Source organism: Bos javanicus, chromosome 4, assembly GCF_032452875.1.
Source record: "Bos javanicus breed banteng chromosome 4, ARS-OSU_banteng_1.0, whole genome shotgun sequence".
Classification (NCBI taxonomy): domain Eukaryota; kingdom Metazoa; phylum Chordata; class Mammalia; order Artiodactyla; family Bovidae; genus Bos; species Bos javanicus.
In genome coordinates, this window is record NC_083871.1 from 93,353,263 (window position 1) to 93,367,034 (window position 13,772).

A 13,772-nucleotide genomic window follows, 5' to 3' on the forward strand; every position below is an offset into this window, starting at 1 on the left:
ATACACGTAGGCCCATATGCACAACTATGACTGTTAGAACTAGAAAGAGAAGGTCCAGTTTTCTGAGGCAGATTGTAGCTGCTCTTGTCAGAAGGCATGGTTGGTGCCCTGAGTGCTGATTAGTTATTAGAAGAACCTGGGCTTTTCCAGGATTTATTCCATGACTTCAGAGTAGTTAAATTCTCAACTCGAATCTTACCCTTTTTAAATTGAGCAGAATATTACTCTTACCTCACTTTGTTTTAGTGAAAAATCCTGGTGATCAATAAGGCCTTCCTTCCTCACTTTCCCTTTTCTCCATAGTGTGTAAAATGCAAGTCATTATTAATTAGCCTTATTGAGTACTTTCAGCTCCTGATCACTGGCAGGAAATGGAAAAATGTCAACACATGATGCAAAATACTGCTAGAATACTCATTTGCTCCTGCCACAGCAGGCTATGTCTCCAGGGGAAGGCCTTCCGAAGACACAGAGCTGGAGATGTTTTTTGGGCTGCCCTAGTAGTCCACCTGCCTTTCTACACCCAGGCTCACTTTCCCTTCTCCCGCCACACCGACTCCATTGAGAGGGCCAGGGGGTCCATATCCCGCTCATCACTTCCTCTACTAGGGGAGGGGACCATAGGAAGGGAGAAGGATGTTGGCACACAGAGGCAGTCTTTTCTCTAGTCCTAAAAGAGCATTGAGACTAGTCTGATACTAGAAGATTGGGTTTTTGGAGTCATAGGATACTTTAGTCTTCTCAACCCCAGCTTAGCAATAGTTCATACTTCTCTAAAGATTCTTAAAGCTGATGATGAAAACAAATATGGGGGGAAATTAGGGTGAAAGTACATCCTTATTGGTAAGGAACATAATCAGTTATAGAAACAACTGGAAAACTAGAATTCCCAGCACGGTGGGAAAATGGTCTTCACCAGAGGAAAGAAGCAAGGGGGAGGTAAGAAGGGAGGGGCATTGCCAACACTCTCTTGAAAACCACCCTCAGAGAGGACTAGTAGGCAAAATATCCAGCACAGCCAAGCTTCAGCCCTGAGCCGCCTGCTGGGGTTCCCGTTCAACATGTAGGCCTCTAGGGGGCGCAGTGGGGCTTGGGGTGATCAGTCTAAGGTGACCACAGGGAGGGAGATCCTGGAGAATCACAGAACAGAACACAGGCGTGGTCCGCTGACCACCCTGCGTGCCCCGCCCCATCCACAGTGTGATGCGCTGCTCTTCAGACTGACAGAATTGCAGGAGACTTACAAAGCCAGCCAGAAGGAGATGGCACAGCTGCAGATGGAGCAGTGCGAGCTCCTGGAGGAGCAGAGGAGGATGCAGGAGGAGCAGGGCCAGCTACAAGAAGAGCTGCACAGGCTCACGTTCCCACTCCCCAAGTCTGGTCTCTTCCATAAGGTAATGGCGGCCAGGGCGGCCGTCAGCTGCGAGGCCCTTCCCGGATGTGAGCGACCTGAGGAGAAGTGAAAGGATGCAAAAGGAACTTTGTCTTAACTCCTCACTTTCTCACCAGTCTCCTCACACAAAACTGCTCAATATAGCCGATTAGGGCTTTAAATCTTGAAATACAACCTCAACTCTGGAATCTGTCCAGCATTTTAGATATTTAGTCCATCTGGAGAAAATGTCCTTGAAATCACTTTGTAAAAAGCAAAAGACATCCACCCACAGGAGGTCTTAACTCCTCCACTGGCAGGTCTGTGTAGAAAGACTCCCCTCCTATCCCAAGTGGGCTGAGCAAAGCCAACTCCTTTGAGGGAAGGGTCCCCAGAGGGAAGGAGGCAGAGGTCTTTCCGTGTAACTATCACAGTGCCGCCCACTTCCTTCCACTCCACCTCACAGAGTCAGGAGCTTCTCACAAAGTTACAGGACCTGTGTGAAGTGCAGATGCTCTACCAAGGCATGCAGGAGGAGCAGAAGAAACTGATACAGAACCAAGAGAACATAGTAAAAGAACAGTTAGAACTGCAAGGAGCGCTGCACCGTTTCAAGGAGTCCAGCTTCCGGGAAGTGTTGGAGAATCCCGAGGATTCCAAATGGCCTAAGTCCTCGAAGTGTGGTCACAACAAGGTAACCATAGCAAGAGGCAGGGAGACAGTTCTGGGGGCAGCAGTATGCTAGGGAAAGGTGCTCCATAGCAGGGTCTGAGTTCCGAAGGCCTGTTGGGCCAGGAGCAGAGAGGAAGCTGAAGCCCACTCATGGGCTCCTTAGTCACAGCTTTAGGTCTGGCCTGAGCTGCTCCTCCGGATGGATGCCCAACTGAAGCACTGTGATGATCAGGAAGTCTGTGATCTCCTGATACTTTGAACTCAGTCTCTTTAATACCTCATTTTCCAGATGTAGTTGGAAGTAGAGCAACCTAGTGTTTGTTTGGGTTCTTTAGGACTGACTCTAAACATGTTGTCTTTTCCTCATGAGCTGGTTGATGATTGAGAAGTTCGCTTTCCAGTGATCCAAATTTGTAACCTTTTGGTGTTCTACATGAGGCATATCTGGGGCCATTTGTTTCTAAGAGAGAAATTCCCAGCATATGGGGTTCTTGGTACTGACCTCACTGTCTTCATTGGATTGGAACTTTGCAGCAGTAACAGCCAGGTCAGAGGCGTTAGACTAGAGAATCCATGTGTCTCAAACACCAGTGAGTGGTCAGGCCTCTGAGGTCATATTGGTGGAAATTTCTAAACAAGTATGTTCGGGATTGGGAGATGCATTTGGTCTGAGGCCTCAGTGTAGGCAAGGAAGAGCAGGAAGACAGTTTCCATTTAAGTGAGATCAATTTGTTCAGATATTAGCCTAGACAGGCAGATAGATGCATAGAGCAGCAGAAGTCCAAACCCTGCGATTTGGTTGATCAGGTTCCAGGGGCATCCGATTTCAGCCTGGATAACAGAGACCAGGAACCAGACCAGGAAATAGAAAATATTTCCTTAACTGATCAGATCTCATCCTGGGCATCAGCTGCCAAGGAGCCAGACCCAGAGGGCCCAGAAAGCATGCCCAGAAGCCAGATTTGGAATTGAGGCAGGAGAGGGGCTCGTAGTGAGACCCTGATTGGAAGTCTTCATCTTCCAAGGGAGGAGTTCTTCATATGCTCATGTTCGTGGCCAGGGCTGATTTTAGAATTGGGAGTGGAGGAGGGGACTGAGCCCCAGAGGTCAGGATAATGGATCCACCTGACTAAAAAGAGAGAAGGGAGGCTGAGTGACCTTGAGACCCACTCAGTGCTGCTCCAGGGAGAGAGGAGGTTACCAGAGCATAGCAGCCAGGGGAAATGAGAGCCCAGAAATTGCGGAGTGTCTGCCCTAGGAGATTTTCTCCAGTGAGTAAGAAATTGAAACATGCCAGGTACCTGCAGGCTAAGTGGAAGTCCTGGGCTGCGGTGAGCTGGGAGGGCCAGGTGTGCCATTTCCTGACCTGGGATATCAGACATCCTCACCAGGAGGGGTTCCACTGGAAGGACCACAGCGTCTGAAGTAACGCTGGTGTCTCTCCACCCACTCCCGCCAGTCCAAGATGATCATTGCCCAGATGCAGGCCCTGCAGGAGCTGTATGAGGCCAGTGAGACTGAGCAGGAGCTGCTGCAGCAGGAGCAGGAGCGGCTTCTGGAGGAGCGGAAGAGGCTGCAGGCCGACCTGCAGCTCTGTCTGGAAGAAATGCAGCTGCTCCAAGACCAGTCCCCTTCAATCAAGATGAGCCTGGACTCCTACAGGAAGAGTTATTCGAGCACGACCACCAGCAACGAAAACTGCCACAAGAGCTGCAACATCAATGACGATGAGGGCTACCAGAAGAGCTACAGCAGCAGCCAGGCCAGTGAAGAGAGCCTCCTCAAGAGCTATGAAAGCAGCACCAGTGCCAGCGAGTCCTATCAGCGGAGTTACCTCAGCAGCAGCAGCAGCAGCTCCGACACCTATAAGAGGAGCTATGGCAGCAGCAGCAGCTCCGACACCTGTCACAAGAGTTACGTCAGCAGCAGCATGGACGACGAGCTGGCCAAGCCTGGAGATGTGGAGGTAAAGGCAGTCAGGTGTCCGGTCAGACAGGGGACAATGGTTCTTGTCTCATTAGGAGAGGCCACGGGGAAGGGCCCGAGAGGTGAAGTGGGCAGCGGGCTGAGAGCTGAGCTGGGTGACCGTCAGGAAATGAATGAGGTGCTCTCCCCACTTCCTGTGGAGATACAGTTCCATCTGGACGGAAGTCTAAGATTCTGGACTTTTCATCAACACAGTCATGTGCTCTTCATGGGAAGAAATCCAGTGTTCTCCCCCTGGGCAGCTTCAGATCCTTTCGGCCAGTGTTTTGTACCCATGAGAAAAAAGGGCCCAGCGAAGAGAGCGGGTGGAGGGCAGGGGCTCCTCAGGGTGCCCTCCTCACTCCTCGCCCTCCACAGCACCTTGAGGACGTGGTCGCCAAGGTGCTGATCAAGCTGCAGGGTGTGCAGGCCATGTACCAGCTCAGCCAGGAAGAGCACACGCTGCTGCAGCAGCGAATGAAGAAGCTGCTGGATGAGCAGAAAGAGCTCAAGGAGGAGCTGGATGCCTGCGAGAAGGAATTCAAGGAGTGCATGGAAGGCCTTGAGAAGCCCGTCGCCTCCCAAAACGACAAGGATAAGAATGAGGTAACTGCTTTCAGCGAGGCAGGGCTTCTCATAGGTGTCTCCAGAACCCAAGGAGGTTGGAGTCCTTTCAGAGAGGCTGAGGGTGAGATGGGAGCTCACTGCTAGCTCTCTACAGGTGCCATCTTCCTGGTGGAGGGACAAAGCAGGGGCTGAACCCCAGGCAGCAGGGCAGTCTGCTGGGCCTCTGACGGGCATTTCTCAGGCGCCCACTGTTCTGGAATTTACTGATCATCAAGACCTCTTGAAATGATTTTTTTTTCCCCTCTGCCATTTTGTTCTCTCTTTTGTCCTAGAGCACTTCTGTAAAGTTGCATTTTTTTTACCTGCCAATTTTCTTTAGTTTGTGTGTATTCCACCTTGTCTCTTTAACTAGATTGTAAGCCCCTCAAGGACAGGGCCAGGTCTTTTGGATTTCTCATAATACCAAGCAGAGTGCTCTGCATGCCTAGGAATGGGATAGAGGGCATTGACTCTGACCAGGAGTAGTCCACTGTCCAGTGGGGGTCACTGTATGCATGGGAGAGGCTCAGAAAGCGGGAAACACATGGGCCTCTGTTGCTTAGTGTTGGTACCTACCTCGGGGGCCACAGTATGCTGCCAGAAGCCAGGAAGGACAAAAACCAGTGAGTAGTGAGCAGGGTTGGCAGTTGCCTTTGTTTCCAGGGCAAGGTGCAGGAGCCCAGTCTGGTCTCAGAAGGATACGACACAGTTCCTATAGTAATGATTGACCTGTTAGAGAAATAGCCTGAGTCAAGTCCCATGGTTCAGTTAGTCCAGCAGTCATTCCCCCACCAGTTCATAGTAAAAGCATAATTTAAGTCATCCTTTTTTTTTTTTTTTATCACATTAGACTTACACTAGATGTAAGTCAGGTGCCTCAAGTTAGGGAGAACCTCTTTGTAAAACTGCTTTTGAGGCTCATTTTCCACGGTTTTCATGTTTTCTGTATTATCTGCCTCCCCCCGGGCTTTAGCAGGGAGATCCTGAGGCCGGGACCCCCAGACAGGGGCCAGACTGATCACGTAGGCCCAGCCACGGGTAATGGGCTCTCCACTACCAACAGATCAAAGAACTGCAGGCCAAGCTGCGGGAGCTGCAGCTGCAGTACCAGGCCAGCATGGATGAGCAGGGGCGGCTCCTGGCCGTGCAGGAGCAGCTGGAGGGGCAGCTACAGTGCTGCCAGGAAGAGCTCCGCCAGCTCAAAGAGAAGAAGTCCTCTGTTACCAAGGAAATCAGGGGCAAGAACGGCAACAAGAACATGAACAAGAATGCCAATGGGGTGAAAAATAAAAAGGTGGCCAAGCCAAGCCTAGAGAGTACTGAGAGCGGCCTTGAGACCACGAAGGTGAGTAGTAACCTTAGTAGTCAGACGAGTAGGAAGTTAACAGAGATCTTGGGAAGAAAATTCATCTTCATCACCACTGTGACCAGATGAGGTCACTGTAGAGAAGCTTCTGGTGTCTCTTAACTCGTCTATAGTAGATCCATCTTGGTAGTGGTTTGGTCCTCCCTTTTCTTTTGAGGTCAAGGGGAGGGTAGAATACGGACCACTCGGATCTGGAGCTTTAGCCCCCAGGCTAGATGACTGTTTCAGGTAGCCCAGTGCAATTTGTGGAGGGATGGGAGGTTGTTTTCCTAGATCACATGCCCAAGAGAAGCACCAAATGGATGAAAAGAAAGGAATTTATTCAAAGCCCTGTGTACACATAGGTGGAAGAAGATTGGATAAAATAGGAGCCACCATGCAAGGGTAGAAAACAGCAGTTGAGATGTAGGATCTTTAGCTCTGGGAACTGTTGGAAATGGCTAATAGCCGGATAGGTATAGTACCAGGTAGGTGTGGTCCCGGATAGACATGTGGTCCCAGGTAGGTGTGTGGTCCCAGGTAGGTTTGTAGTCCCAGGTAGGTGTAGTACAGGCACAGAGAAGTTGGGTGTGGCTACCCTCCACATGGTGCACAGGGGCATCAGTTGGGTCCTGGGACACAGTACTGTGTATGCACCATGACACACCAGGAAGCACGTGTTCCCGAGGTGGTTGAGCATCATCCTGAAGGTGACAGCAGCATCCCCGGTCCTGCCCCCGCCCACAGAATCTGGAGGTGGTGCTGTACTATAAGGCCAGCCACACATCCTTGGATGGTCCAACAAAGGAGGAGAAGAAAGAGGAAACAGAAGAGGAAAAGGAGGAGGAAGTCAAGGAGGGAACAAAGGAGGAGTCCCAGGACGGAATGGTTTCTGAGCCATCAGGTCCTAAAGAGGTTAAGTTCAAGGACGATCAGGAGGAGAAAGACGAAGAGTTCCCCAGCCAGGAGGGTAAGGACGAAGACGATGAGGAGGAGGAGGATGACGAAGAAGCTTCAGAGGAAAGCAACCCCCTCAAACTTTCTGAGAGCAAAAAGGTAACCATAGCTGAAGGCTAGATCATGTGGGAAATGGGATCTTGGTTGCAAGTGCCAGTGTTTGGGGGTGGCCCAGCCCTTGGATGGACTTTGGCAGGAACAAAGGCTGGAAGCTCTGAGGCACCACACTGGGGAAATGGGAGTAGAGGTGGGGACCACCTTTTCTGGGAACCGCAGTGTGCTGGTTGGAGTCCCACCTCCTTACATCAATGAGGTAGCCCTTGTCACTTCAGGAGGGTTCTTCACCCTCTGCTAGCGCTGTGCTGAGGACAGTGATGGGCATTTCTGTCAGCCGGGGCAAGTCATCCAGTCCTGCTTTCCCGGGGTGCACCCCTAGGGCTGACTTCTGTTGCCGTGAGGGGTGTGGAGAGGCTGGTGTGCCTCCTGGGTTCTATATAGTATTACAGGCATGAGGAAGGGGGCGGAGCCCATCAGAAGTGCTGGGACATTCCATCTGTACAGCGGGGCCGTTGGCCAATCTCAGGAGGCCAACCAGAGCCCTAACCCTCTAGTTACCAGATCTTGGGAGGTTGGACAGGAGTGTCCTGGGTAACATACCAACGGTACAAAAACATTTCTATATTTTAACAACTGGTACATCTATACAGGAACATACTAGCTGAATCTCTGCCCTGGTTGAAGTTAACTGGGGGCTCTGATTTCTGAAAGGTTTGATTAGTATCTGAAGAAGTCCTCAGTTTACAGTACTGATTATTTTTGTCCCTTTGAACACAGGGTAAGAAAGTAAGTCTCTTGTGGTGGGATGTCCCAGTCAACTCTTAAGGTTTTCTGGAATTTTCTGTCAGTCTGTGGCACGGGCCAAGGACCCAGTTACAGTTCTCTGTCAATCTTTTGACAGAGGACCTTGACTTAGGATGTGGGAAGTAGGAGTAAGCTCAGCCCCTCCTGCAGGGTTCCATTTCTTTGAGGTCTTTATATCCCACCACATGCCTGTTCAGAACCTCCTCCTCAAAGATATCCTTGCCTCATGTGCCATCTTTCTAGACAGCAGCCTGGATTTTTCTACTTCAAAATCTAGTACATTTCTTGTGTCTGCTTATGGAGATGTCCCTTTGCCTCCATGGGTCCTGCCTCTTTTACAGGCAGCTCTACTGGTATATGTGTTGCTGCTGCTGCTAAGTCGCTTCAGTCGTGTCCGACTCTGTGCGACCCCATAGACGGCAGCCCACCAGGCTCCCCCATACCTGGGATTCTCCAGGCAAGAACACTGGAGTGGGTGGCCATTTCCTTCTCCGATGCATGAAAGTGAAAAGTGAAAGTGAAGTCGCTCAGTCATGTCCAACTCTTAGCGACCCCATGGATTACAGCCTACCAGGCTCCTCTGTCCATGGGATTTTCCAGGCAAGAGTACTGGAGTGGGGTGCCATTGCCTTCTCTGGCATATATGTTACTACCTGCAAATCCAGTTTCTCTCTGGAAGACAGTTGCAGTCACAACTAGACCTTCTCCATTGTCAGCTTGTTTTAGTGCATTTTGTCTCACAATGACAGCATCAGACTCCTAGGGGATGGTAGGGACCAGAGCCCAGGACACAGACTTGGTGGAAAGCAGCCAAAACACGTGGCTAACAAAGGGCGAGGTGGCCTGGCAGAAGACTGCCCTTCCTAGAGTGACCCAGGCGGAGCAGACATCCTGCACATCTGGAGCGCCCAGCTTTACTCCCTGGAGCTTCACTTTGCCAGAGGTACTGATCCACAAGAAATGTCTTGGTGCAGATAACCCTGGCTTGACAAGATACAAGTGGGATATGACAAGCCAGAAACCTGGTCCCGAATTGGACCTAAGCTGCTGCTTTTAACCCGTTCAGTTTTGCATCTTCTGCAGGCCACCTACAAGAAGAACCAGGCCCGAGTTGTGGAAAAGAAACACCACTGCTCTTGCTGACCTGTTGTTTAACCTTTTAATCTCTTTCTCTCTTCCCTTTGTTTTATCATCTTCATTATCTGTTGGATTCATGTGTGTTTGTCTTTTTATACCATCTCTCATCTCCTGGTCTCTCCTCGTGCCTCTTCCTCATTTGACATGTTGCAGTCATCCCCCGCCCCCGATCCCCCCATCTTCTCCTTGCCTCTTGTAGGCCTGGTGGTCATATCGGCTTTGCTCTGGTGCTGGTGGGCCGAGACGTCGTCCTAATGCAGGTACTGGTATTGCGTCCTCTCCTTCCGAGGGGTAGAGGGGGTTGCAGGTTGCCCTGGCCTCTCCTCTTCACCCTGTCTCTCAGCGGCTTGCTGCTTGCTTTTGCCATTTTACAACAGGTGACAGTAATGACTGAGTGTTAGTCCTGGCTTCCCACTGGGCTACCACAAAGCCCATAACATCTCGGAGCATGTCTTCCTAATGTGTGGGGAGTTGGAATGCTCACCATTGACACAGTTTGAGTTTCTGTCCGCTGGGTTGGAAAAATCTGGATGATTGCAGCCCTGTGGCTACTTTCAGAGCCCCTTCAACTACTTCCAATGAGAGATGTCTGACTGCAAGGCTCGCCTGGCTGCTCTTTGTCTTTGTTTAGCCCTAGAGCTAAGTTCTTACTATAACTATTAATTACCGCCTCCCCACTTGGGTGAGAGAGGAGGTCTGGAGATCTGTGAGCCCCAGGGTCATTTGTATGAGGGCAGTCTCAGTTGTCTGTCAGCCTTGGCATCAAACTCCACCATATTATATACTTCCTACTGAGACATTCTCTGGTTTGGGAATTCTGGTCTCCAAAAAAAATCAGAAAAAGAAACCCACATCTCTTTTGAGGGGTCAGATTCTGTTGTAATTGGCTTCCCAAGCTAGACTTTCTGAAGAGGATGTGGTATTGGTGAAAAGTTTCCATTCACCAGAGATGCTGTGTTCTCAGGGAACCAAACTGATATATTCTGGGCACCAATCCACGTAATCTGATCTGTTAACAGGACACCAAGTTCAGGAGGTAGAATGTAGAACACCCCAAAGTAGAATCCTTCCAGAACACATAAACTATTCTCCGTTGGCCCATTTTGGCTCCTTTCTCATGCTCCGCCTGCCACTTCCATCGCCCACCCTCTCTTCTGCTGCTGCTGCTGCTGCTAAGTCACTTCAGTTGTGTCTGACTCTGTGCGACCCCATACACGGCAGCCCACCAGGCCCCGCCGTCCCTGGATTCTCCAGGCAAGAACACTGGAGTGGGTTACCCTCTCTTCTAACGTCCCTGTAAATGGGGTGCGGTTGGCTCAGAGCACACGCAGGTTCAGAGTAACTGCTGGACCATTCGTCGTAGCATTTATCTCTGTTTCCTTTTCTCTCCTTCCTGTTTTCCTCCTCACCTTTTGTTTTCTCTTCAACCCGTCTCCTCCCTTCTGTTAGACATTCTAGTTACTTCTCTCGGATGGTCTAACTCCTTTGGTGTGAGGACTCTCTCCCTCTACACTCCCGGATTTCTGAGTTCCTCCCTGTGGGATGAGACCCAAAGCACTCAGCCATAACCTTTCACCAATTCACACCCAGCCAGGCCTGGTCCAAGGGAGCTGAAGGAACTCCTGGGTAAGGGTCCTCTGGGAGGAACCTGTTAGCCCAGAGCCTGGCTGTGCCCTAGTATGCCGCCCCCCCATCCAGGAACTGAGGCTTCAGAGTGTGGCAGGGATGTTGGGTGAGTCTGTCTCTTACTTACAGCTCAGTCCCAGTGGGAAAAATGGATAATCTGAACATTAGTCTCTTCAAATGTAAGCAAAAGATGGTAAGTCCTCTGGCTTCATCATATGAGGAACAGATGAGTTCATGTGTATGAAAATATTTTATAAATGATAGAACACCACAAAAATAATAATGAGCGCATACTCTTCTTACATAATGCATAGTATATGCCAGGCACTGTTCTAATCACCTTGTTTAATTCTCGCAACAACCCAACAAGGTAGCTATCGACAGTTTATACATGATAAAACTAAGGCCTAGGGAGGTTACGTAATACAGCCAGTAAATTGTGAATCAGATTCTAAGGTCTTAGTATTAGCATCAGATAAGATTCTAATCTCTTGGACTTCACTGTGGTCTTATAGTTAAGATTCTGTGCTTCTACTGCAGGTACGGTATGGGTTCAGCCCCTGGTGGAGGAATTAAGACCCCACATGCCATGCTGTGTGACCAAAAAAAGAAACAAAAAAATTCTCATCCTGTTTCACTGTATCTCTCCTTATTTTGAGCAGTTTTCCTTGGTTACTTCCAAGTAGTTAGGAAGACACCATTCAGCAGCCTCTTAGTGCAGCCTCAGATCTCATTGGCTCTCTTGCTAACTAATACCACATTGCTAACTTATATCATGTATTGTTTATAAAACCCCTTTGCACATTGCATATGCTGAGCATTCTTTCCCTGTCCTCTGCCTGCAGTTGATTTTTTGGATCCAAGACAGAATTTTCCATTCAGCTCTGAAATCTAGTTCATTGTCCACTGTTCTCACCTATAGATTGTTTCTGTTTGTTTTTTCTCTTGGCCCTGTGGTTTCAAAATATGTTCACTCCCAGCTTCACCTCACACTCAGGGGTGACCAGCCACCATCTCGTCTTCACCTGAGTTACAGGTGAGGGCAAGCCTCTGGAGGCCCTCTGCAGGCTCTCAGGCTCACTGGTCACACGTGAGTGCTCATGCAGCAGGCTGCTGTCAGCCTGCTCTTGGATTCTCATATTCTTTCCAAGGACAGCATGGAAAATCTTGTCAAACACCTTGATTAAGTCCCCAAAACACGGATCTCCTTGATCAGTCAATTCAGTAATGCAGTCTGAAAAGAAAGCCTGACATGACTCACTCCTTAGGGACATCCACACCCACCCTCCCCTCAACCAGTCTAAAGTCTCGCCTCTGCCGAGTGTAAAAGGCCACCAGTTCATATTTATGGGTTCAGCTCTTTCCTCCTTTAAGAACATCAGGCTAATATTTTTCTTTTTTTAATTTATTTATTTGCCTGCATCGGGTCTTAGTTGTGTCTCACAGGCTCAGTTGCTCTGCGGCACGTGGGATCTTAGTTCCCTGACCAGGTCCTAAACCCTCATCCCCTGCACTGCAGGGCAGATTCTTAACCACTGCACCACCAGGGAAGTCCCAGACTGACATTTTTCGCAATGCATGTCAGGTTGTAAGCATCTGAGTAAATATTTTTTCTAGCTCCCTTTTCAGTTATCTTCTCACGTGAATTACTCTGTATTGCACTTCCAACATGGTTTTGCTTTTCTTTCATTTCATATCTTCTATTCTTCTCAGTACCTCTTTCTACAAATGTAGGAGATTTTCTTTGATCTTTATACTTGGCTTAAAAATTCTCTTTTTAAAATACAGAGGTATGGCCAAAAGGCCAAAAGATAATATTCAATAATTACTTTTAAATTAACCCAAGGAAGGCAAGAAAGGAGAAACAACAGAACAGAAAACAGTAGGACAAACAGAAAGTAAATGTGGAAACAGTACACCTAAAAGGCATAACAATGATGCCACAATGAAATGAGGCAGCACTCCCCAGAAAAAATCTTCTTAGACCCATTTTTCTCTGAGCAAATGCATCCTTAGCGTAGTGAGTTATTCTTTGTCCTTACCTAAAACCATTCTTCTGTTACTTTATGCCTTATGCCTTTATACTTATGACTCAAAATCCAAATTGTCTTCTAAGTTTAAAAGAAAAAGGAATATAAAATAAGAACAATTTCCCAAGTATATGTATTTTCTTGTCCAAGATGTCACGTTCCCTGAGTGATGCTTTTCCTTTGGTCCCAAGAATCAGCAGGATTTGCTGTGGTCTGCAAAGTCTGGAAGCCTCAGCAACTCCAGCACATGCTCAGGAGGCTAGTCACCAGGGCCGGTTACTGGAGGTGTTTTAATGACCCTGGTGTTTGCCTCCCAGGGCCAGTGACCGGCTTCCTTGAATTCATCCTTCAAGGATATTGTCCTCCACAGACAGTCTGGGCTGCATAAGAACCTCACATTGGCTTATACTCCGTGGTGCAGTTTCTTCCCTTCTCCCCCCAAGTCTTATCATCCTCCTTCTTGACTCTGAGTTCACTTTTCCTCCATCAAGCTAATGATGCTTCTGCTTTTCCCAAGGACCTAAATTTACCCTCTTTTTTCGTACCATGGCATCTAATCCTTTGTGGCAACCATTTGGATGCTCTAAAAATCTGCTCCTGAGCTTGCCTCCTACACACAGGGGCTGGTTTTCTTTACACCCCATGGGACGTGAGTAGAGGCAGCCCACTCAGGTGATCCAGTGTTGTTCCAGATACCTAGTGGTGCCGGAGCTAAGCCCTCATTGTCTGCAGCGGTCACCCAGGAGGTAAGAGAGACTGGACCATAATGATGTTGCTGAGGTATCTCTCAGCACCAGTAGGCAGGGTGTTCTCTGGCTTAGGGAAGGGTTCAGAAGGCTGGGCACTCACCATCTGTCTTTGGTCCCCACAGAACATGTTTGGGATGTGGAAGCCTGTGGTGTTCTTGGCTCTTGCAGCTGTGGCTCTGTATGTGTTACCCAACATGCGACCGCAAGAGACAGAGTTCTGCCTCATGGAGTGATGGCAGGCCTGGGCCAGCCGTGGGGCAGACTCCCAGTGGCCACTACCCTCAGCTTTGGGCAGGACACACTGTGCCAGCGGCCCCACCCCACCCACATGTTCCCCGTGTCCCCATCTCCTTAGCCTCCGCCATTCAGGCTTACGGGGAACTGCTGGCTCCCATCTCCTGCCCCGTCTCAGAACCTGGGTTCCTTGTAATTAAATGTCAACTGAATTACGA

At 49.3% G+C, this 13,772-nt stretch overlaps 1 protein-coding gene across 7 annotated transcripts in view; it reads left to right on the top strand.

Annotated features, from left to right (window-relative positions):
* Positions 1-13,772, top strand: part of CCDC136 (coiled-coil domain containing 136) — a 28,117-nt gene extending 14,345 nt beyond the window's left edge. For 2 of the 7 annotated variants that reach the window (XM_061414650.1, XM_061414652.1), the window contains 7 exons: positions 1,200-1,394; positions 1,839-2,066; positions 3,504-4,010; positions 4,388-4,615; positions 5,679-5,960; positions 6,708-7,016; positions 13,443-13,772. In XM_061414650.1, the coding sequence (XP_061270634.1) occupies positions 1,200-1,394; positions 1,839-2,066; positions 3,504-4,010; positions 4,388-4,615; positions 5,679-5,960; positions 6,708-7,016; positions 13,443-13,553 (1,860 nt within the window). In that variant the 3' untranslated portion in view covers positions 13,554-13,772. The other 5 variants (XR_009736024.1, XM_061414651.1, XM_061414653.1 and 2 more) reach the window with 5 other exon arrangements.